At 37.6% G+C, this 21,556-nt stretch overlaps 1 protein-coding gene across 1 annotated transcript in view; it reads left to right on the forward strand.

Annotated features, from left to right (window-relative positions):
• LOC127569682 (protein SON) overlaps positions 1–21,556 on the forward strand; it is a 45,729-nt gene that overhangs the window by 7,176 nt on the left and 16,997 nt on the right. Inside the window, exons 2-5 of the mRNA XM_052014483.1 lie at positions 2,394–2,557; positions 3,978–5,297; positions 6,250–6,407; positions 8,949–9,083. Coding sequence (XP_051870443.1) covers positions 2,394–2,557; positions 3,978–5,297; positions 6,250–6,407; positions 8,949–9,083 — 1,777 coding nt within the window. The remainder of the gene's footprint in view (positions 1–2,393; positions 2,558–3,977; positions 5,298–6,249; positions 6,408–8,948; positions 9,084–21,556) is intronic.

Consider the following 21,556-nt stretch of genomic DNA (forward strand, 5'->3'; position numbering starts at 1 on the left):
TAGCTTTGGTTCGCTGTGCCTGATCCTAGTAAGCATTTATTTTTGGTGGAGTTGGTTGTCATGTATTTTATCCAGCAAAGCTGTTCTGTCACTTCCCATTGAGAGAAAATGCATTTTTGCTGTTATACATCAGTCTTGTATTTAGCAACAATAGTTTGCATTCACATTGTGCCTTCAACGTAGGAAAACATCCCAAGGATCTTCACTGGAACATAATCAGACAAATGTTGGCATTGAGCAAAAGGAGGAGCTATTAGGATGGGTGACTAAAAACTTGGCCAGGGACGTAGGTTTAAGGAAAGTCTTAAAGGAAAGGAAGGATGCTAAAATAACATTTACGAATGTAAAAGGATAACTTTATGAAAGAATTAGCATACAGTTTTAAAATAATGTTAAAGCATGTTCAGTCTTGTGTTGAATCAACACTTTCTCTGTGTTTCAATAATTACAATTGACTTGGTTTCAAACTGTGCCATATTGCATCAAGTTGAGAGGCAGAAAAGAGAATTTGGTGGGAAGGGTGGCATGCAAGATGGGAGGATTCCTGCTACCTATGAAAATCTGTTATTTCAAGTTGATATATGCTGTCAAGTTTGTTCATAATCACTGCATAAAATCATTGTAACTTTGAAATGCAGAGGGAAGCAATTAATCCTGTTGTGCTGTTTCTGATTCTTGGAAAGAGCTGGGTTTAATCTTGCCTTTTCCGGACAATCCACATAATTCCTCATCAATTGCAAATCCTTTTTTATAGAATCTGATGACCTTAACCCCATGTGTGACTGGTGCACGTGCATAAATGCATGTGAGCATTCCTAGATTTACAAAAAAGGTTGCATTCCTGGAATCTATTTTGTTAAACAAAATTTTGCAAATTGAAAAGGCTGAATGAATTGCATTGTGGGTTTTGTATTGGTGGAGTGCAGTGCACTACTCATTAGAACAGAAAATGGATTCATAAACAGAAGTCTGCCCTAAAGTCTCAATGGCATTATAGCATCAAGTTGTGAATTAACTATTTGTAAGTGGAGTAGTACCTGTACTTCATATTTCTACTGAAGTTGCTATTTCTCTATCACTTAGTGTTACTCTCAGAAAGACAAAGATTAAAATGGCACATGCCATGGTTACTGAATTCCAGGAGTTCCTGAATTAAGACAACAGATAATTGGTGGTTAATTGTAATTTAATCCCGAGTCCTTTATTTTTAAAAATTATTTTTTATGGGTCATTAATAACTTTGAGAATTTCTGGTATGGCAATGAACCAGGGCCATTTAGAAAATTTAAAAAAAAGCTACAGGTGCTATAAATCTGAAATAAAAACAAAGTTGTAAACCTGGAATGTCATCTCCATTTCTCTCTGCAGAATCATGCTTGACCTGCTCAGTATTTCCAGCACTTGGTTTTTATTCTAGTTTGCATGAAAATGTGGTACCCTGCATATTAGCATTGACCAGTGAATGCTTGATCAGCATGCATGAGGGTCCCTGCTGTCAGTGATCCTGCATTTCCATTTCATTTACTAATTGTATGTTGGTGGAACCATCGCAATTCATTGACCAAGATTTTTGCTTTGGGAATCCAGGCAGTGCTTTTCTTGATCTTGCCATATTGCTAGTAGATTTCCTTTTTGGAATCTTTATCAGAATGACCTGATATTCATCCATTACATACAAAGTGGCTTATTACTGGTAAGAAGATGAATCACAAATACTGCTCAGAGCAACATTTCATGAATAAAGACATTTTAATGTTACTGTCCTGGAAGGATTTGAAATTTCCATAACATTTGTATTATTTTTGAGTTCTTCCAAATATTGATTTTAACTGTTATTCTTTACTTTGTTGCATCATCTGAGATTTTGTATAGATCTCAAGTGAGGACAGAACTGTTCCCTACAGTTGACTGTTTTCCAACAAAGACATCCAAGGCTTGTGCATGAGTAATAGGTCTTGCCACTTGCGTGGTTGTAAAGAACTTAGCATGTCATGCTTTGGGGGGTTATTCACAATGTGTATTGCATTATAGAATATGGATAAATGGTTAAAACATTACTTAAATTTAAATAATGGAGACGCAAGAGACTGCAGATGCTGGAATCTGGAGCAAAAAGCAAACTGCTGTAGGAACTCAACAGGTCAGGCAGCACCTGTGGAGGGAAGTGGACAATGGACATTTTGGTTGAAGTCCATTCATCTGGACTCCAGATGAAGGGTCTTGACGGGGAATGTTAACTGTCCATTTCTATCCATAGGTGCTGCTTGACCTGATGAGTTCCTCCAGCAGTTTGCTTTTTGCTTTAAATAATTTGGTCACAACAGTGAGATTTCAACCATGAAAATATTTGTAGATTTAAGTTGTAAGTTCCAAGTTTTCTTTTACTTTTCTAGTGGAAAGGTGATCAATGAGGCAAATGGTGAAATTAAATTGGAGGTGGAGCCAAAGGAATCTGAAGTTGTGGCTGGTACCACTGTGGACACGCAGGATGAACAGATTGTAAACAGTAGTGATCATGCATTATCCAGCTTAGATGAAAAGCAAAGTGATAATCCTGGTGAGTACAGATGTTCTTTCTCTCCTATTCCTAAAAAGCATTATTGAAATTTAAACTAGTGGATACACCATACAGTATTAAAATTCTGCCTTCGTTTTATTTGAAGATCCATTTTTTCTTGTGATTCGGGGACTGCTATTTGGCTTCTCATTCTCCTGTACTTACCATGCAGCCTTCGAGCCTGAGACAGTTATATGCAAGCATAATCCAACTAATCCCATTCCCTGCTTTCTTCCCCTTACCCTACAAATGCATTCTATTCAAGTACTAATTCAGTTCTCTTAGGGCCATGACTGAATGCCCTGGCATTATCCCCTTTTAGTGGTGCATTGCAGATCCTAGCCGCTCACTGCCTAAAAAGTTACAGGAGGAAAAACTGTTTTTTGTTCTTTTGCTATTAGCTTTCATTCTCTGTCCACTGGTTCATGACCCAATAAAATTTTGCTCTCCCTCCTGACTTCCTCTGTTCCAAGGAGAATAATCCCAACTTTTACAGTCAATCTTGATAACTAAAGTTTATCATTCCTCAAATCTTTCTAATGTATTTCTTCTGTAAGGCATTCACTGGAGTGTAGTCTAGAACGGGACACAATCTTCAAGTTTGGCCATGACATGCCAAATACTGCCCGTGGACATAACAGCAGTTTTGATTTGTATTGTGCTTTAATGTAGCAAGACAGTCCTGAATTCCCTATTAGATTTGCTAGCAAGTATCTTGTATATGAACGTAAGTTTTGGATTCCTGCACAGATAGAAATATTTTCTTTATGTTTGCATATTAAACCCTCTTATTCAGACTGAATTTTGAACTTTAACGGATCTGACTGTCAGCATTGAATCTCAGTTGAAATCTGAACAGAAAAATTGCCTTGCATTTCCAATTGCACTGAATGAATGTGGGTGCTACTGACACAATCTTCTTAATGTTCTGGCACATTATTAAGCAGGTCTTAGAAGTTAGGCATTACCTTCCACCACTTCCTCTTCCCAAATGTAAACCCATTGCATTCAAAGCAACTTGCATCTTTCTGTATTTGAGAAAGATGCAAGTTGTTGTGATGCAATGGGTTTACTTCATATCTGACATTATATTCCATTCTGATCCAGATTGCATGATGAGAATAAAGGAAAAATAATACTTGGATCTACCAGAAAAATTTTACCAGTCAAAAGTAAAACCAATAATGAAATTATTTGTCATCATGCCAGCTGGTACAAGGACAGTTCAGAATATCCAATACATGTTGGTTTCAATGGTCTTAGAATTTCTGTGGAATTCTATCTATGAAAACTTGCATAAACCTGTTTATAATTCTGATTATATTTAAAATGTGTGCATTAATTTCTGATTCAAAAGAGAATTGATTTGTTATAGCTTCAATATGTACCTTGGCAGTTGCCTCTCATTATTTTTATTTAGATAATAAAGAGAATGTGACTGTGGACAGCATAACAACAGAACAAGTTAATTGCCCAGCTTTGGATAACAAAGAAGATAGTTCCGCTCCAGCAAAAAAAAGCAAAAAACATAAACACAAGCACCACCACAAGCACAAAAGTAAGAAGAAAAAGAAGAGGAAAAAAGATGATAAGAAAAGAGACCACTCTAGGTCTCGGTCAAAATCTCAGATGAGTCTGAAGTCAGACTCTGACTTAAAATTACAGCCACAATCACAATCAAAATCCCACTCCAAATCGCCTTTACACACTGAATGTAGTAGCAGAGAGAATGAAAATTCTTCCCTTTTGATGGAATCAGGCAACACTGGGTCAAATAAAAATACAGTTGCTGAAGCAATTGATGTGAATACAGTTGTACCAGTAGGAGTTGAGAAAGAATGCTCATTGGCTGAAATTAAGCCATTGCCACAGGACAATTGTAACATAGATCAACATGCAAAAGAGAACAGTGCTGTTGACACAAATAATGGTATTGAATCAGCTACTGCTGGAAATGTTTCTGAACTATTGACCGCAGTTTCAGCCTGTGAACAGGACCAAGCATCTAGATTGAGTCTTGATAGAAGTTCAGACAATGTACAGTCAAAATCTACTCAGACTGTTGAAGAAAAAAATAAACATGATCGACCTGAAGAAAGGAAAACAAAAAGAAGTCGGTCAAGATCTCATTCAAAGTCAACAAAACATCACAAGTCCCAGTTGCATTCCCACTCACAACGTTCTCCTGTAAGAAAATCATCTGCCAGCTCAAGTAGTAGACGACATACATCACGGAGTTCATGTTCCAGAAAAAGGCCATCACCAGCTCGACATAGATCAAAGTCAACTTCAAGGGAACGGAAGAAGCACACAGAATCATCCCCAAAGTCTAAAAGGAAAGCGTCTAGATCTCGTTCTATAGCAAAGAAAGAACAACGGTCAAAGTCAAAATCTCGTTCTCCTTTACGGATACACCATAAATCAAGGTCAAGCTCTATAGCAAGGTCCAAATGTCAGTCTAAGTCAAAACCACGACGCTGTTCTAGGTCCAGTTCACGTTCAAAGCGCAGGAGTAGGACTCGTTCAGGATCTCCCCGGCGATCAAAATCCAGAGTAAAGCGATCACCCTCGCCAAGACCCAGGTCGAGATCCAACGACCGGGTATGTCATCGATCAAGTTCTAGAGGATACCTTAGTAGGCTTGTGAGGACACGGAGGTCACCTGATTGGCGAAGGAGATCCAGATCTCCTTTAAGGAGAAAAAGCACCAGCAGAACGCCTGAACGTCTCACAGATTTGGGTAAGAGATAACTTATTTTTTTTAGCAAGTGTAGTAGGTTTCTTCAAGGCTACTTCTTTTTCCAGGGTTATTGGCTGCAGAAGTGGTTTAGGATCAGTTAATGCTGTTGTCACATAGCTCCAGGGACCTAAGTTCAATCCTGACCTGGGGTGCTGTACTGTCTGTAGAGTATGGGGGAATGGGAATGTTCCGTGAGCTGGCATAAACTGAATTGCTGCCACTGATGTTGTGAGGAAAATATAATGTAAGGTGAGCAGACCAAGAAAATCTAGATACATTCTTGATAGATGTGTGGCCAATTTACAGTCAAAATCAATTGGGACTGTTGGGGGGGAAGAAACATGATAGACGTGAAGCAAGGAGAACAAAAGCTGGGAATGGCTTTTTAAACTGCATGGACAGAAGAACTCAGTCAGTTAACTGTTTTATTCCAGTATTGTTTCAATTGCATGCGCTGCTCCATAGTGGATGGGGTATAAGCAACTTCACTCTCCTGCAAATATGTGATTTTTGTTTTTTTCTTTTCCGTAGCCAGTTTTTAGGACATCTGTTTTGATTGATTATAGTTTAGGAGAAATTCATGATGTCCCCTAGATTAGCTTTAGTAACAAGGAGTTTTAGTCATTCCATTCAATCAAATAACCCAGAAGTAAAGGGATGATATGGTTAACCCATAACACCACTTGTAGTTCTTGAGAGAAAATGTGCTAATAAGTGTTGAACTTTAATACCTAAAAATGGAATCAATATCGTTTGTGGTATTGTCTCCCTTTTTGTTAATTAAAGACGGTCATTTTTATAAGTATTATAACCACAGCACAAAGGATTCCTCCACAGAAGAAGACTATTTCTCTCCAAAAACCAGGGTATTTTAAAAAAAAATGTATATTGGCTTACTCTAGAATAATTTTAGAAATAAAAATAATCCACTGAGGATGTTTTGTTTTTACAGATAAAGCACAGTTGCTAGAGATAGCAAAAGCCAATGCTGCAGCCATGTGTGCCAAAGCTGGAATGCCTCTGCCAGCAAACCTGAAACCTGTTGTGCCTCTTGTTAAAAAAGTTATTACCAAAAAAATGGGTTGTTCATCAATACAAGAACTCACAGAGGTAAATAATATTTTGCTTTCCTTATAATGCTTTCTGGCCATGTAATGCCTTTTATTTCTTTGCAGTTTTCCTAATTTCTAAAGGCCTGAAGTTGCCTGTATGTTGCAGCACTGGAAGGTACAAGATATTGGCAAGATTTTTGTCCTAATAACTTTCTTGAGCTTGTAGAAAGTGCAAGACAGTGCACGAGGGACCACTTTGAGTCTGATCTTTATTCTACATAACCATTTGAGATTAGGAACTCTACTCTCTTTGCCTAGCTTTAAGTGTGTGGCATGACAAGAGTATAGGAAGGCAGTGAGAGTCTGTGCATTACAGTACTTTTGGAGAAAGGGGTGCAAGTGGGAGAGGGGAAGCAGGTTTATCAAAGTAATTCTGAGAGTAGTAGTAAGTCCTGAAAACTGATATTACCTCATGTGGATAACCTCATTTGGTGCTTTGGCTTGGAATCTTGTCCAAATTTGTTTGGCAGCAGATCAATGAATTTTCTTCCTTTTTCCCTGTTTCTCATAAGATGGGAGCAGGAAGGCAGAAGCAAGCAATCTCCAAATGATGTTTGAATGTTTAAAAACTTTAGTTTTATTTTTAAAATCCTAATATTGGTTTTCCTAACGAGTAGCTTCTGAGTACATTTCTTTGGAGTCAAGTTATTAAATTAAATACAAAGTTGGAGAAAATGCTGCCAATGCATAGTACTTTCCCATTTCTCTCAGAGGAGTTACATTAACAATAAATATCAAATGGCACCTGAGTGAGAGCAATTCAATTTTTTTTATATCAAAGATGCGATAACAAGAAAACTGAGGGGAAAGAAATAATTTCACAATTTGTATCAATAGCCACGCAAACTCTGCATATGTGTGGCTTCTGGAATTCTAAGTATTCATTAACATCTGGCATAGACAAGCTGATTGAATCCACTGATTAAATTTGTACATTTAATCCTTCATGAGCTTAAATCATTTTTTTTCTCTCTCTGCTTGAATTAGTGGTCAAGATCAGGTGGGTTTTGCCGGCAGTTCCATGATGAACTGGCTGCATTTGCCCACTTAATGACAGGAAGTTTGGTACTTTGCATGTAGGTCTGATCACAAGTCCCAAACTTGCTGACGGATTCTAGTGGTGGATCTGCCACTACTCTGTTCTTGGCTCTGAACTTGCAGGAATTTCCCCCGTATTTAAGCTGGGGAATCTTTTCACAAATGGAGCTGCAAGCCCATCCATTTGAAAAGAGATTTTATGGCTTGATGAAGAAAGGTAAGAATACATTAAGTTGCATTTTATTCATATATAATTGTAGAAACATACAGCACAAATGAGCCCATGAAACATCTTGTCCATGCCAACCATCTTGCCTATACCATTTGCTGCATTAGGCCCATATCCCTCTACTCAGCAAGTAACTGTTCAAATGCCTTTTAAACATTGCTCGGATTAAACTCCAATTGTCATTTCTCCTCAATTTTCTAGTTGATCAATGTCCCGTTGTCTTTTAAACAACTTTCTTTGCTATCTACGACTCCACTTATCATGTCATCTGCAAACTTGGTCTAATCATATGCCCCACATTCTCATCCAGGTCATTTATATCTGTTTTAAAAACAACAAACGTCCCAGCACCAATCCCTGCAATACACCATTTGTTAGAGATTTCCAGTCGGGAAAACATCCTTCACCACTACCCCCTACCTCCTGTCATCCAGCCAATTTGGATCCAATTCACCAACATGCTTCGAATCCCTTGGTTAACCTTCAGGGCCGGTCTACTATGAGGGACCTTGTCAAAAGCATTACTAAAGTCCATATAGATAACATCTACAATGCTGCCTTTATTAATCTTCATTACCTCAAAAAAAAACTCAATCTGATTTGTAGGACAAACTTTGTGCTTTGAGGTAATTTTGTTTTTAAATTCTACCTGTTCAAATGCTAACAGTTTTGAATGCTTCTGAACGTCAAGAAAATTCAGAAGCATCAGGAAAAAAAAATGACAGCTTGATGGATAGTGAAAGTGGGGCTGTGACTTTGGTGCTGCTGTTTATCAAAGATTTTCTTAGCTGTTTGAAGGGCACAATTTGTCTTAGTTTGTCAGTGTGACCCTGATTACATAATGCATGCTTTACCAGTTGGCTCAAGAGGCTTTTGTCCACCCATACTCCTCTTTGAATAGCAGGAAGTATGTAAGCTGCGCATCAAGATCTGGGCACATGTTTCCCTTATTCTGATTCACACGTAATATAGCTACGCAAGTATGAGGTAGCTATTAGAAGGAGCAGTGGTTGTTTCCTTCTCTCCAAACTTCATTCTCCTCACCAATCCAGGGATAGAAGCCATTTACATCCACTGCTGCTGGCAAATCCTGGAGTCTTGTTTTTGTGTCAGGTACTCGCCAAACAAGAAATCTAGCAATTTGCAGGATAAACTTTAAATGCCTTTTACTCAGTTTGAAGATTATAGGATTTAATTGTTGCATCTATATTGTGTGTTCATTCAATTTGTCTATTTGGCTTTTTATAAATTATTTGGACACTTCCTTCTCAGAAATGCAAGAAAATAGTCGAGAGCAACGATGATAATGAATTGGGTAACAAACCACATGTCTCTGAAGAGGATGAACCATTCAGTAATCAACCAATTAAAGTTAATGAACTGAAACCCATTTCTTTCAGCTTGAATGTAAGTAATTTATACATTAATGGAACCCAGTCACAGGTGGTTTAATTTGTGTTTTCTCTGTAATTATCTACTGGGTGTAATAAGTTTAGATGAATGCTCAACAGCTAAAAGTAAAATCAGTTTAGCACACAGCCATGCAAAATTAGATCTTGGGTTCAATTTTCTAGCAATGGTTAAGGTGTTCCCAGACAAAAATAACATTGGCATTCTAGCGATTGGTTTCTAGAGACCTGTGTTATGTATCAGTTTCAATCCTAATCATTGTTCTGTGATTCCATTGGAAAGTGGACACATGAATGATAAGCGAAAAGACTACTGCCTTTGGCCTAGGTCTACTGCCATCTATGATTTGATTGGCCTGCTGCTTAATGAATTTGAACGTAATGAAGAGTTTCATTAATGGTACTTTTAAGGCAGCCAGTGCCCCATAAATCAATTTTCTGCAAAATGTGATACCTCAGTAAGCTTAGTAAATTTGGGGATGATGAAAAATATGAATATAATAACAAATCCCAGAACAGAGTGATACAACCCAAAATTAGAAGGTCCCCAATCCTTGAGCTCCTGGTGTAGAGATTTGCCTAAACAATGTAATTATGGGTAATCTTTGCACACAATACTCTAAACTGAGATTTTATCCTGATGGTGATATTGGAACAAGAGAGATGGTCTTTATCCCTTTGAGCCTGTTTGCTGTTCTGAGAGATTATGGCTGAACTGTGGCCCAACAGTATACCTGTCTTTTTCCCCATATCACTTCATATTTATCAAATATCTCGATCTTGAATTTAAGGTTAACATTTGACCAAGTATTTTGTGAAAGAGTTTCTGCTACTACTCTATCTAGAAATGACTCCTAACTTTTGAAAGGTCTGGGCCTGCTTGTCAAGTATTTTCCAATGAACACACAGTTTTTCCTCTGTCCATGCTATCAGACTCCATCTAAGTATTCTTAAAAATGTTAAATCGAATTGCCACTTAACTGTCTAAATTTGTTGTTTAGCTTTGTTTTACTTTGCCTGTTTCCTTGTATACTTTTTTTCCGGTGGTTCTTATTGCCTGCTTTGTCAACTTTTGCTGTTCAATGTACATCTCCCAATCTTATGGATCTGTGCTAGTTATTGCCTTTTTAGTTTTGTTTTTTTTTGTCTTTTCCCCCTCTAATTGTCCAGTGCTTTTTGTTTTTGAAATGGAGCATTTGCTCCTTTTAGGGTACAGGCTGGTTGTGTATCATGTTAAGTTCTTTCTTGAACCCTCCCAACTGTTCTGTTGTGGTTTAAACATGAGCAGATTTGTCCAGAGTGCCATAGATAGTCTTGTCTCTTCACACCGAAGTCAGCCTCAACCGATTCCAAAATCTGCTGCTGTTTGTTTCCATTCAGACTCCATATTGACCTTGATTTGTATTAAAATTGGAATAGGGTGGAAGTTCACAATATATTTTGGACTGTGAACTAATCTTGGCTCATTGCTAAATATGATATGTCCTGTTTCCTTGTTAGTTCTATGAATAATGGGCTAGGTTGCACTGATTGCTAGCTGAAGGTTCTGTAGGGACCCATCACCTAGTTATTGTGCACTGTCAGCTACTTCTGAACCTCTGCTCTTGCACACTGCAGCATGGAAGTATGAAATGCATCGAACCTTGCACTTGTTACCTGGACCCCTGTACTGAGTCCAGGAATGGTTTTTCATCAAGGGACTGGGTGCACTTTGTATCTGGCCCCTAAGTTTTATCAAGCCGGCACTTATTTGAATAATGTCATAGATTTACTTTAAAATGGTAAGTGAAGCTAAGTGGTTTGTTTTTGTTCCATTATTTTAATAATGATTTTAATTAAATGTGGACTTTTTTAAGTGTATTTCAACCGTTTTCTGAATGTCCCTGATCATCAGAGATATTTGGAGATGGAAAAGACATGACAGCATAAGCTGTCAAAGGTTATCAGGATGATCCACTACCTGAAACCTTGTTGCTGCATATGGACCATTACACTTTACACTTTACTCTGGTAACAATGACTCTTAGGCATTAGAAGCTACTAGGCCAACAAAGATAAGTGGGAAGCAGGAGTAGCATGAGGGCATATTTATGGGATGGCCCATCTCAAATACGGTTTAGGTTATTGTTTCGGTAAAGACCCAGTAAACGAGCACCAGAAATGTCCTTACAGACATGAGCTAGTGTCCTTATTCCAGTCTTCAGGAAATGTAGCTTCTTTTACCTTTCCCCGCCCCCTCTCCACCCTCTGCTAAAACTACCATGCCTATGCTACATGCACATTTTCTGCAGTTGTGTATTCTGTCACTTCCACAGATGCTGTTGGGGGCTTATACATAACTGAACTGTGACATTTTACTAGGGTTATGGCAGGTGGGACACGGGTAGGATTCAACACTAAGTTCATTAAGCCTGTGCAAGAAATTTTCAAAATTTACAAATTGATAATCTATTGGTATTGAATTCTTCTACAAGGGATTGGTTATAGGTAAAAGTCATGTCTGCTCTGATTTTTTTTTACACATTCTTTGACTTCCTGTTATGTTTTTGTCACACTTGTCACTTCCATTATAAAATCCTCCTCCATTCATATTTCAAATTAGATCTGCCTGCTTAAAGTTGCCACTTTGTGGGAGGTTTCTTAGCTACCTTTGAATCAAATAATAACTTTCTCTCCCTAAAATATTAATTGGCATTTCATAATGCCTTCAATTAAATAAAATAATTGATAGTACATTTAAAATCTGAAATGTTGTAATTCATTAATGACCACGTTCTGCTCTATTCCCTCACTCTCCAACCCATTTTCTTCAGTACTCCATTCAGGATTAGGGTTTCAAGTTGAGTCTACCTCGCACGATCTTACTCAGCTGTGAAGGCTTGCGAGTTGGATGTGCTTAAATGGTTGGCAGTTAGTCATCAATAGTCTTCCTTTTGCTTTCGTAGTGTTGCTCCCCATCTACACATAACAAAGCTGGTCAGTCCTAGATTACAGTTACTCTGGTACATCTGAATTATGTGCAGTGGTAATTCACACAAATACTTGTGCATTACTGTTTTTTCATTGGACTGGTTTCTAGTGTTTTTTTTAAAACAGTAACTGAAGATTTTATTGACAATTATGCTAGGGTTTAAAATCAGTTATTCAACGGCTCTGTTAAAGATCTATATGGACCAGGAAGATCTTGGCTGACTTCCAGTCCCTAGTAAATTAGCTGATTTTGAGTAGTAGTGCGGTGTATACAGTGACTCAAAGTTCCTGGAATAAGGAAGGAAACATGTTCATCGTGCACTTCACTGGCTTAATCACTATCCTATGACTCCTGGAAAGTGTTACTATTGTTTATGCCAGGTTATTGATGAATCTCCTTGTCCTGGGTATCTGTGCAGATTGGGTGACTGAAAATTATGTTGGCACTGGGAGAATATTGGTGGGAGGAATAAAACTTGTAATCTTTAAATCAAAATTGTTTCTTAATATGTTTTTCTGCCATCCCCCAGAATCCAGTATTTAAACCATTGTCCAGCCACCCACAGTAGAAACCTTTAGCAGGTGCTATGTCTGCAGCAATGAAGATTGTGGTCCAAGCTTGGTTCCAGTGAGCACATTGAAATTCATTTTGATACTGGGTTGTGTAGTTTCAGAGAAGTCCACCTGAAGCACCTGATACTCGTTATTTACTTTTCTGAAAGTACTCCTTCTATTATGACGGAGCAATGGATCGACTACATCAGGCTTGTTTCCCTCAAGGTTGGAAAAAAAACATCCAAAACTGAACCCTTCTTCAGATGTTTATTCATTACTTCCCATTTAGACTGGAATAAGTAGAAGTAGCTTATTCCAAACACAACAGTTGAAGTTGTCCCATGTTTCCCAGGAAGGATCGGTGCAGATTCCTCCCTGTTTGTAAGACACTGTTGATGCAAAAAAACGTGGCATTGCACTTCAGCTAACATCAGAAGAATTAAATTTATGTTCCTGATAAAGACATACTGCTTCAGCTAGAAACATTACATGATATGATCTATAGTTTCCAGGTGTGTGTTTGTGCTTTATTCCTGCTGCTGGAGGAAACATTAATTTTTGCATATTCTTCAATATGTAATACATTTTAGCAATTGTTTGATACTGCTAGTTTTTAGTTTTGTGTGTCTTTCATTCCAGAACATCATTTGCTGTCATCTCTGTAATAAAATTATTACACTAATATCTTGTGAATATAGTTTTAATTTTCTCACTCCTACCCCACTTCCTCAAAAGTGCTATTCCAGGTTGGTATATAATCCACAGGTCAGCAGTCATGGTTACATAAGAAGAGTTTGAGACCTGAAAAGGCCATATATGTTCGATAGCCCAATCCCAAAGTCTACAATTTATGCATCACTCTCTACTCTGAAAAGGCCATATATGTTCAATAGCCCGATCCCAAAGTCTACAATTTATGCATCACTCTCTACCTCAGAATGTTCCGTGTAAGGTCTGGAGATGTTAGACCCTATTTTGCTCCCTTTAAGATCAGTCAATTCAATGCAATGTACATGTGAAGATCAAATCTACAGTGTACCTTGTTTGTCTGACCAATTACCGATGATTATGTTTACCCACTTCCTTTTAGTTTTGTCCAGATTAAAACATCAACTTCTTTTTGATGAGATTCCCTCCTTTTGATCCAGCCGTTTTTGCAATTGATCTGCCTTCAGTAAAATATACCCTATCTCACATTCTCTCAACTATCAGAATGAATAAAGTTTTATTTAAACAATGTTTTCCCCTTTTCCTCTACCTGTTAAAACTAAATACCCACTTAAGTTATTTAGCAGTAGACAGAATTTTAAATTGTTTACTGTATCTTTTTTAAACTGCTATGCTTTAATCATTTATTTCTTTTGATCTTTTTGAAAAGTGGCTTTAATATCATGCTTTCATTGTGCACCTTTAAGGAGTATGATTGAGTTTCTATGAAGTATGTTTGTTCTGCACAGTAATAATCTCTACTTAAAGCTTATTATTCATTCTTAGAAATATTTTCTTCTTTCTTTAAAACCACAGTTTCTTCATTTGCCCCAACTTTTTCCCGCAACACTTCCTCCTGGGAAAAACCTGACTCGAGTTGTGCCATAGCAACACATTCTTGACGTAGATGTGACCTTCACCATCCTTTCAAATCGCTGACTCAGCTCCCAAGTCCAATGTTTTACACAAAGCATGATTTAGAGCACTTGCATAGACGACGATAAGTTCTGGGCTACTGCTGTTCTGAGGTAATTACCAATTACTATACCAGTTCTGCCATTCCCAGTGAGATTGACTAACTAAAATCTAGGGAATGCTTGTGGGACATCCTGCTGTGCACAAGCTGAATACCACATCAGGTAATGTTCTTAGCTGCTGAACCACCAGAGCTTGGGCTATTTTATTTCACAATTTGAAGAATGTAGTCACATTTCATATAAGCCTTCCACAAGAGTTAAAGAATATCTGCCACAATTTCAAACTGCTGAAGAATTTTTATTCCAATGATTAACAACCAAATGCTGGAAGAATCTCATCTGGATATTTAGATATGATTATGTGGTTGAAATCAGAGCATGTATTAGACTCTATTTTCTACCAATGAATTTTTTCAATCCATTTCCCACCTGAGAAATTCCTTACACTTGGTCTTGTTGTGTGGATGACAGTGAGGTTTCTTGGGCTTCCAATTTTAATCTGCATAAATCAGTAAAGGTCTTTGAATTTAGATTTTAGCAGAAGTTACCCTGGGATCTTAATCTATTTATCGACAGATGGTAAACTGGAAGGTAATTAGAATTCGTGGAACATCAGGTATCGTTCTCTTCGGGGTGGAGGGCAGATAAACTCATCAAAAGATTATCCAGGTATTAATTGACAGGAGGAATTGCAATTTTTATGCTTAGTTAATGATGTTTTGATTAGTGAGGTTGATGTCCACATGCCTGATATTTGTATAAACTGATACTAAATGTACCAATGCACTTAAACATGTTTGAAAAGCAACAAATACTAGTAATCTGGAATAAATTCTCAATGGGTTGGGTAGCATCTGTGGAGAATAAACAAAGTTAACTTTTCAGGTCTTCAGCCTGAGACATGAACTCTGTTTCCCAATGCACAGATGCTGTCTGACCTGCAGAGTAGTTTCAGCATTTTCTGCTCTTGTTTCACTCAACCATGTCTGAGACCAGACTATCTTGGCTGAATTTTGTGCCATTTCATGTCTGAATGCAGAAATGGATAGCCTGTTTGACCATGGAAAGCATCTATGGCAAGCTTGATTTCATTTTCACAAAGTGTTTTTTGACTGCCTTTTTCAACCAGTTTCCCCAAATAGGGAACAGATTAAAAATTTTTATGTCCAGCACATCGATTTTAATTCTCGTCAGTTCCCTCAGCATCCATAAGGAGAGAAATTAAAGTTTCAGATTGATGAATTTTCAGAAAACAGATTAAATTTTGATTTAAAATAAAATCATTGACTTGAAACATTAATTCAGTTTCCTTTTCCACAGATGCTGACTGAATTGCTGAGTACATCCAGCACTTTGATTTATCTCAGATTTCTGGCATCTATTTTTTTTATTTTCAGATTAAGAACATCTTTTGTTTAATAAAATAAATTCTAATTTGGAAAGAAAATAATATGTGGCCCTTCAATTCCTACGTATCTGAGGTGATTTCAATACAAACGATGAATTGAGCATGAAATGAGTTACATCTGTAGCACTTTGAAGCCATTTAATCCTCCAAACTATCAAGTAACCTTTTTAACAATATATTAAGGAAATCAGCTGATTGTAATATTTTAACAAATACTTACATGCATAGACCCTGCACAAATTTTCAGTTATTGTAAATAAATTGGCAGTTTGTTAAAATCCAACATTTTTACTGAAAATTTCTTGTTCCATGATGATTTTAGTATAGTTCAATATTGGGAATTATCTACAAACAAGATTCACTATTCAAGTAATGGATATTGCAATAAAATCAGTATCATTAGCAAATTGATAACCCTCGCACATTACCAAACCAGAATACTGTGGAGGTCTGAAGTATAAACACATCGCTGGAAATACTCAGCAGTTGAAATAGCATTCGCGAGAAGCAAACTTAAATTTCCAAGTTGATGACCTTTTGTTAGATCTGAAATAATAACACTGTTTTTCTTGGCACCTGTATCTGGCAGGTCAAGTAGCATTTCCTAACTCTTTCTGTTTCTCTCAGTTGTTAATCGAAAAACATGATTATATTATCTCTGGTAGACAGAATAACTCTGTGTCCTGCCTGTAGTGAACTACCTCGGCTTCGGTTGGGGTGGTGTTCTGGTTTAACCACTAAGCAAGTTATGTGTATGACAGTAAGCTAGCGAAAAAAAACAGCCTGCATTATTTCAGAATGGAAAGATCCTACTTAATCAGTTGTCTTGAGAAAATGACAATCCATTTGAAAGGTGGAAAATCCTATGGCCCACATGAAAATTGTAGTTAAAGCAACAAATTATTAAGAAGTTGGTGGGCAGGTAAAAATAGTCATTGTGTGTTTCTTTTGGTGTTAGGAGAAAGATCTGTGGGGTACTTTAGTAGTGCTGCCCTTTTACTAATGTATATCAATGAATTTGATTCAAAAACAATACAGCACTTTTGCAAATGATACTTGATAGTGGAATGGAAGGAAGCAGTTCTGATACTATAGACTGAAATGGATAAAAAGTTAGAGAAAAGGCAGTTGAATCTTATTATAAAGAAGTGTTAAGCTGTCCATGAATAGTTTTGAGATTCAAATTGTTGGAATGGCTTAGGACTGATATGAAAAATTAAGAGCTAGAGTCAATTCACAGCAGTCAGCATTCAATAGAATGTTTACTTGCATTGGTACAACAGTAGAGTAGAAATGAATGGAGTTGGTGTTTTAAACTCTGCAATTAACTAGTCAGCTACACCTTGATTACTGTAACAAGTTGAAACCCAGCAACATGGCTTCAAAACATGATACCATCAACCTACAAGATGCAAATTAAATTCACTACTTCACCAACACCAGGTCATCGTCTGCAATGTAGCTTTAATTTTCACCCTTAATTCCATTCTCCCATACCTGCACTGATCTCATTATCCTGCACATAAGGATCCATGATATAGAACTAATGTATAGTAATATATGGTAAACTGAATTTTACTCAAGAAACTTTTGGGTTCAAGCCCTGTTCCTGGACTTTTGCATGTAATCTAGACTGATATCGCAGCACCACTAACTTTGCTATGTTATTGGAGGTGAATCTTTTGAATTAAACCTTGAGTCAATATGTTCTGATGGAGGAAAATGACCCCATGGCACCATGAAGAAAAGCAGGGAATATCCCTTGGCTCCTGGTCAAAATTCATCCTTCATCCATTACAATCAAGGAGATTAACCAGTTCATCTTTGTAATTTGCTGTTTGTTCAATGCTGTTAAACATATATAGAGATTAGCTGCTTGTTTTATTTAAAGTAACAGGCTTTACACTTTAAAAGTATGAAGAATTTATGAGATGTAAAATGGTCATTAAAGGTACTGTTTAAATGCAATTTCTCTCTTTGTTAATCTTAATCCACTCCAACTCAAAGAACCCTAAGAACACTGTTTAACTCCTTTCCTGGCTCAACTCATCCATGACATCCATATCTATTGACTTTTCAACTTTCAGATTCTTCTGAAGCTTTGCCCATTACTATTTCTATAATTTATAATTGTAACCTTTCTGTTTTAATCTGACCTCTGGCATAAAACCAAGATTTGGAATACTTGGCATCTTTGCTTCAGTTCAGAGTTTTTCTGTTTTCTTTTTGACAAAATAGGATGTCCTTGGCTTTTCAAAAAAAAAAGCATTAATCATTCATAAGCTTCTGGTCTCCAAAATAAGTTGTAACAAAAAAAAATGGAATTCATAGTTTCTACATTTGAAGTTCAGTCACAGTTCCCTGTTATTTTTTGCTATTGCCATTGTTCCCTTTTGCTATTTCTATTTTTTTTCAGTCTCTCTCTGCCTCCCAAATTATTCTGGTCACATCACTGATCAATGAATTCTATCAGATATCCACAAACACGTTATTATTTTATGCACCATAGTCACATTTTGAAATGCCCTTGAAATGTGCACGGGTGATATTTAAAACATATCACCAACCCAATTTTATTGATATGAAAAATATAAAAACAAATTCTCAGTAGGTCTTTTGGTATCAGTGACAACTGGAAAAATCAGGCCTAAGCTAATACCATTTGTAATGGCTCTACCAATGGCATTCCTATCACTAGGACCTAAGCATAGGAATTCTCACTCCCTCTCTAGCACACTCTTGATCTATTAGATCACCTTTTTATAATTTGGTTTGATTTTGAAATCTATTCCATAACATTGTGTTGAGAAAAGTTCCTATGTAAAATTAATAGATAAATTCAAATTGATAGCCTCCAGATGCTGGACAAAAATTAACTTTTTGAGAAAACTTGTATCAATCACCTATCTCATTACTTTTCCTCGAGAAAGATGTACGGCTTCCATTCAGAGTTATGAATTGTGTGATGGAGTTTGCAGTACCCTGCACCATTTAAGCAAAATTCATTTTACTGCAGTAATAGAATTAGCGAGGTCTTTCACACAATTGTTGATCAACTAGCTTTAAAAAGGGGTATGTGTTGCCCACGCATTTCTTAAAGATTAATTTCTTAAATTGATAAAAGAGATCCCATAGTCGGGGTATCAAAAAGGTAAGGCATAGGTTTAAGGTGAGATGAAGTTTTAAAGGGGTTTTGAGGGATTTTTTTTTTACACAGATTTCTTGATTTCTGGAGCTTGCTGTCAGAGGAGGTGCTGGAGTCAGATACAATCATAAGGTTAAAGAGACATTTAGAAAGGCACCTAAAAAAGGCAAGGCCTGGAAGGATGCCAAATATAGGCAAGTGGGATTAGGGTAGATGGGATGGATGTGGGCTAAAGAGCCCGTCTGTGCTGTACGACTCTTACGGCTGAGATGATACGGAGTTGCATGTAGTTGCAAATACAATTTAACGTCACAGGCTGTACAGAAAGTAGGCTTTAATTTCAGCCACAGGGACAAATCCAGTATTGTTTCCCTATATGTATGATTACTGCATATTATACAGCACCCATACTTCAACATACTAATCCTCTGTCGCTAAATGGTCAATCTGCTTGACCAACATTCAGAAGTGGATAAGCAGAAATTTCCTCCTAAACACCGGGAAGACCAAAGTCATTGCTTCAGACCCTGCCACCCACTCTGTTCCTTAACTCCAGACTCAACCTCATTGGCAACAGTGTAACTGGGCCAGACTGTAACCTTGTGGCTTCAGAGCACAAATCTGCTGCATCACTAAGACGTGTCCTAGTTCCATGTCCAATGCCCAACTCACTGCTGCCTTTGTTTATCTGCTGCTGAAACACATCCCCATGCCTTTGTTACCTCTGTACATAACTTCTGGATAGTCTCCCTTGTTTTACTCACTCTGCATTTCATCCAAAATTCTTTTGTTCATTTTCAACTTCCTGTTCATCCAAGCCTGTTGACTCACTGGAGGAACAAGAGACTGCAGATGCTGGAAAATGAAGCAACAAACAAGATGCCGGAGGAGCTCAGCAGTCCCTCCACAGATGCTGGCTGACCCACTGAGTTCCTCCAGCATCTTGTTTGTTGCTCCTGCTGACTCATGTTGGCTCCTAGTTAAGTCGCATTTTGATTTCATATCTATCGTCTTCTTTCAAATCCACCTATCTTATAAACCTTCCCTATCTCTAGCTCTACCCACTCTAGCTCTACAACTGCCATGTACACCTCCTCTCCTCCAAACATGGTATGCTGAATTTAGTCAACTTCTGGCAGGTGTATTTTTAGCTGGAAAGGTACCGGAGTTCTGGAATTTCCTTTCCAAGCTTCAGTCATTCTACCCTTCTCAAAACCTCTTGCTTTAACCAAGCTTTTGGCCCAGTATGTCCTTCAGTGACTTGATCACATTTTCTTTGATAACACTCACATAAAATGCCCTGAGACATTTTACCACTTTAAATGTGCTATATAAGGACAAGTTTCTTCTTTTCAAAAGATAGCATCCGGAATAGTTGGGAATTGGGAACAAATATGATTTTTAGTCTGCAGCATTGATCAGTTATCTATTTGAAAGGAAAGAATGAACACCATGATCAAACACTCCTTGGTTCAGAATATTATTTCGTGCCCCCCCCCCCCCAGAAAAAAACTTGGTTAAACATAGTTTAAAGGGCATTGAGAGAGAAATAAGTTTTTTTCTGGCAACATTCCTCAGTGCCATTATAAATCTCTGTCATAATGACCACAAAGAATCTACAGGAGAGAGGTGGGGTTGGAAGAGGATAGAAAGGCACGTGATGCCAGATGAATCAGCAATCTCATTAGTCTATACGAATTAGAAAGCTACACAAAGGATGTAGCATAAACTGAATACCTTTAACTAGGGAATGGCAAGTAAAAGATCAGTCATAATCTTATTGAGCAGTGGAGCAAGCTTGAGAGGCTACATCACTTACTCCCCCTATTTTTTACTTCTATGAAATTTTCATGAAAAATATTCTTCCAAAATGTTCATGCTCTTTCAAGCAATGGACCAGCATTTATTGCAGACGCCTGCTGTTTGTTGAACCTGTCCTTGGCTGTTCGATTTCTATGAGCTTGTGCACTGCAGGTTGTAGTTAGTGGAAGATGGATGCTATGCAGCTCCCTCTACAGGACAATCAAGAACTGCACAAGAGGTCAGGCCCAGTGGCTGAGAAATTTGTGTGGCTTTGTTTATTTCAATGCTATTGTAAGTGAAAATGCCCTTTCCCAAGAGTGAAATGTGATAACAACCATTTCTGGATCCTTTTGCATATACCCCTAATTTGACTGAGCAGTGAGTGGTGCCTGCGAGCTAGATGCAATTTCAGCATCAGGTATCAATCAAGTGTTATAATTCTCTGTGCAATACGACTTTTAGACTATTGTTTAAAAAATTAGTTAACATCTTCCTGGGAATGACCATTATTGGGCATTCATGGTTCAGCTACGTTTTCTTTGTGCAGATACAACTGCGCCCCATTTGCACTTTCTATCTTTGAACTCCTTACCACCCACTGGTCTTAGTCCATTCCAGCCAATCGACCTAGGCCTCAATCCCTGATCTCTGACTCACCTAAAGCTTTCCACATTCCCTCCCAATCTCTATTCATCTCACCTCATTGCCTCCATTCTGATTGCCACACCCACCAACACCTGGCCCCAATCCTGAGAAATGTGCAATTCCAAAATTGTGTTCTTTTACTGGTGTACTAAAATTTCTGGGCTGAAGAGTCTCCTTAAACAAGAAAACAGAAGAATTGTTAATAAACGGCATAGAGCCTGAAAAAAGAAAGAGAAAGATAGATTTAGTGATTCAAAGAC

Source organism: Pristis pectinata, chromosome 4, assembly GCF_009764475.1.
Source record: "Pristis pectinata isolate sPriPec2 chromosome 4, sPriPec2.1.pri, whole genome shotgun sequence".
NCBI lineage: Eukaryota > Metazoa > Chordata > Chondrichthyes > Rhinopristiformes > Pristidae > Pristis > Pristis pectinata.